At 35.4% G+C, this 2,679-nt stretch overlaps 1 protein-coding gene across 1 annotated transcript; it reads right to left on the bottom strand.

The window, feature by feature from the left end:
- Positions 1-827: 827 nt before the first annotated feature.
- Positions 828-1,474, bottom strand: LOC126755808 (uncharacterized). Its single transcript, XM_050468533.1, has 3 exons — positions 1,409-1,474; positions 1,217-1,293; positions 828-1,031 (listed from the first exon to the last, which is right to left on the bottom strand). Exons 1-3 carry the CDS (start codon positions 1,461-1,463, stop codon positions 828-830), a joined length of 336 nt encoding a protein of 111 aa, XP_050324490.1. The 5' UTR covers positions 1,464-1,474.
- Positions 1,475-2,679: the final 1,205 nt, after the last annotated feature.

Here is a 2,679-nt window from a genome sequence, read left to right as displayed (position 1 = left end):
AGCCATGGGCACTTTTTTGACCGTTTCTTTTCATTACGAACCTAATTGTGTGATTGTATATACCGTTCTTACTCAAAGCTTAGTAGCATAACAAAATGTATAGCTGCACCGCTCATTCACGTTATATGTGCCCGGTGTTTTACCAGTAAATTAACTAGTAGCTTTTCCGCAGATTTACTAGTTTACTGATGGTCATTTTTTGAGAAAATGTGTGGTGAAATGAGAGGAAAACTTCTAGTGATTTGACAATTTTTTTGACCGTCATTTTGCAGTTAAATACAAAGTGAAATACTAAGGTTTTTTACTTGCCATAATGGAATACCGCAAAATATATTTAGAAATAAAAATCCATTTTTTTGTATGTTTTCTTTTATATTAGTATTTTAAGAAAAATTTACAATTTTGTTATAAGTTTTTTTGTTCAGCAAATAGCGTTTTTGCTTTTGCCTGTTGTGGCTTTGCTCAACGCTCTTTCGGACTTCCTTTTCGAAGTCGATGCGTCCATGCAGTTTGAAAATTTCTGAAACAAATAAAACATAATAACAGAAAACTTGGTAAACAAAGTTAACAATAGTATGAATTACCAAATAGAGCCACGCTAACTATTTTTAATTCTGAAAGCGATTTCTTCCCGCACCTCCCATCCCAATTGAACAAACTGAGGACTTCGTCGCCAAAAACTCGCTTCATAACTTAGCCAATATCCTCAGAAGTGCCCTTTAAAGTGAAAAGATATGTTATCTGCAAAGACATTTGTGATTTTGTTAATTCATAAACATGTGTACTCTAAGAAAAAAAAAACAAAAACAATACTCACAACTGCATCTTCATAATTTTTTTTCTAATATCTTCTCCTCCAAATCAAAGACCGCATCCAAGGTCTGCATTGGCATAAGAACTGCCAGTTCGGTGTGAAAGTCTTCGCAACTTTCTCCCGAGATGCGGCACACTGTCTGCTGCACCTTTTTTACTAGGACTTTCGTCTCTCGCACGATTTTGTGGTGGGCCATGACATCAGTTTTATTAATTATCTGAAATATGTACATATGTAGATAGTAATAACTGATATACACCTGTGTGCACAAAAATAGCAGCTAAATTCAAAATTGAATTTTACTGCTATTTTTGCACACACAGATGTATGAAAATTTGCATTAAAAAATATATAAAATGTATACTTCTGTAAGGAAGTGACCTAAATATAATGATCACTTACGTTTTCTTCCAATTTGTCCAGGCGACTTTCCAAGTTCAATTGCTTTTCCAAAATTAAATCTAACTTGGCCATTATATCTGTAAGAATAAAATTATTTGTAGCAAGTTCATACTTCTATATACTAGGAATAATTAGTAAAAGTGCTAAAAAAAATATTGACTTTAATGTTTTACGTAAAGTGGTTAACATTACCTTTGTTTGCATCTAAGCCCTCGGAAGCAGTTGCAGTTTCTTCAGAGCAAAACATGTTTTGGCTGTGCGGAGTAAGTACTGTAAAACATTTCATAAAGTCTGAAGAAAGTTATTTCTACATTTATTTCGAAATTCTTACCTTGACTTGAAGAGCTAGCGTAAAAATTATGCGATAGTTACACTTTTTTCCTTTTTAAGCCCTTAGGAGTGGAAGTTGATGGTGGCGTCACATTAAAAATATCATTCGACTCCATCATATTGCTCCAACGATGCATTATTTTAAAAAGAACAAGTAAGGAAGGGCTAAGTTCGGGTGTCACCGAACATTCTATACTCTCGCACAATAAAGTGATAATCGAGATTTCATTATACGTCATTTACATATTTTTCAAATACCGTATTATTGTAAAGTTTTATTCTGCTATCATCATTGGTTCCTAATGTATATACTCGTATTATTCAGAAGAGGCATCAGATGGAATTCAAAATAGCGTTATATTGGAAGAAGGCGTGGTTGTGAACCGATTTCACTCATATTTCGTACATGTCATCAGGGTGTTAAGAAAATATTATATACCGAATTTCATTGAAATCGGTCTAGTAGTTCCTGAGATATGGTTTTTGGTCCATAAGTGGGCGAGGCCACGCCCATTTTCAATTTTTAAAAAAAGCCTGGGTGCAGCTTCATTCTGCAATTTCTTCCGTAAAATTTAGTGTTTCTGACGTTTTTTGTTAGTCGGTTAACGCACTTTTAGTGATTTTCAACATAATCTTTGTATGGGAGGTGGGCGTGGTTATTATCCGATTTCTTCCATTTTTGAACTGTATATGGAAATGCCTGAAGAAAACGACTGTGTAGAGTTTGGTTGACATAGCTATAGTAGTTTCCGAGATATGTACAAAAAACTTAGTAGGGCGGGGCCACGCCCACTTTTCCAAAACATTTGGGTCCAAATATGCCCCTCCCTAATGCGATCCTTTGTGCCAAATTTCACTTTAATATCTTTATTTATGGCTTAGTTATGACACTTTATAGGTTTACGGCTTTCCGCCATTTTGTGGGCCGATTTTGCCCATCTTCGAACTTAACCTTCTTATCGAGCCAAGGAATACGTGTACCGAGTTTCATCATGGTATCTCAATTTTTACTCAAGTTACAGCTTCCACGGACGGACGGACAGACGGACGGACAGACAGACATCCGGATTTCGACTCTACTCGTCGCCCTGATCACTTTGCTATATATAACCCTATATCTGACTCTTTAGTTT

The sequence above is a fragment of the Bactrocera neohumeralis genome, chromosome 4, assembly GCF_024586455.1.
Source record: "Bactrocera neohumeralis isolate Rockhampton chromosome 4, APGP_CSIRO_Bneo_wtdbg2-racon-allhic-juicebox.fasta_v2, whole genome shotgun sequence".
NCBI classification, from domain to species: domain Eukaryota; kingdom Metazoa; phylum Arthropoda; class Insecta; order Diptera; family Tephritidae; genus Bactrocera; species Bactrocera neohumeralis.
This window is presented reverse-complemented; position numbering and strand designations above follow the sequence as displayed.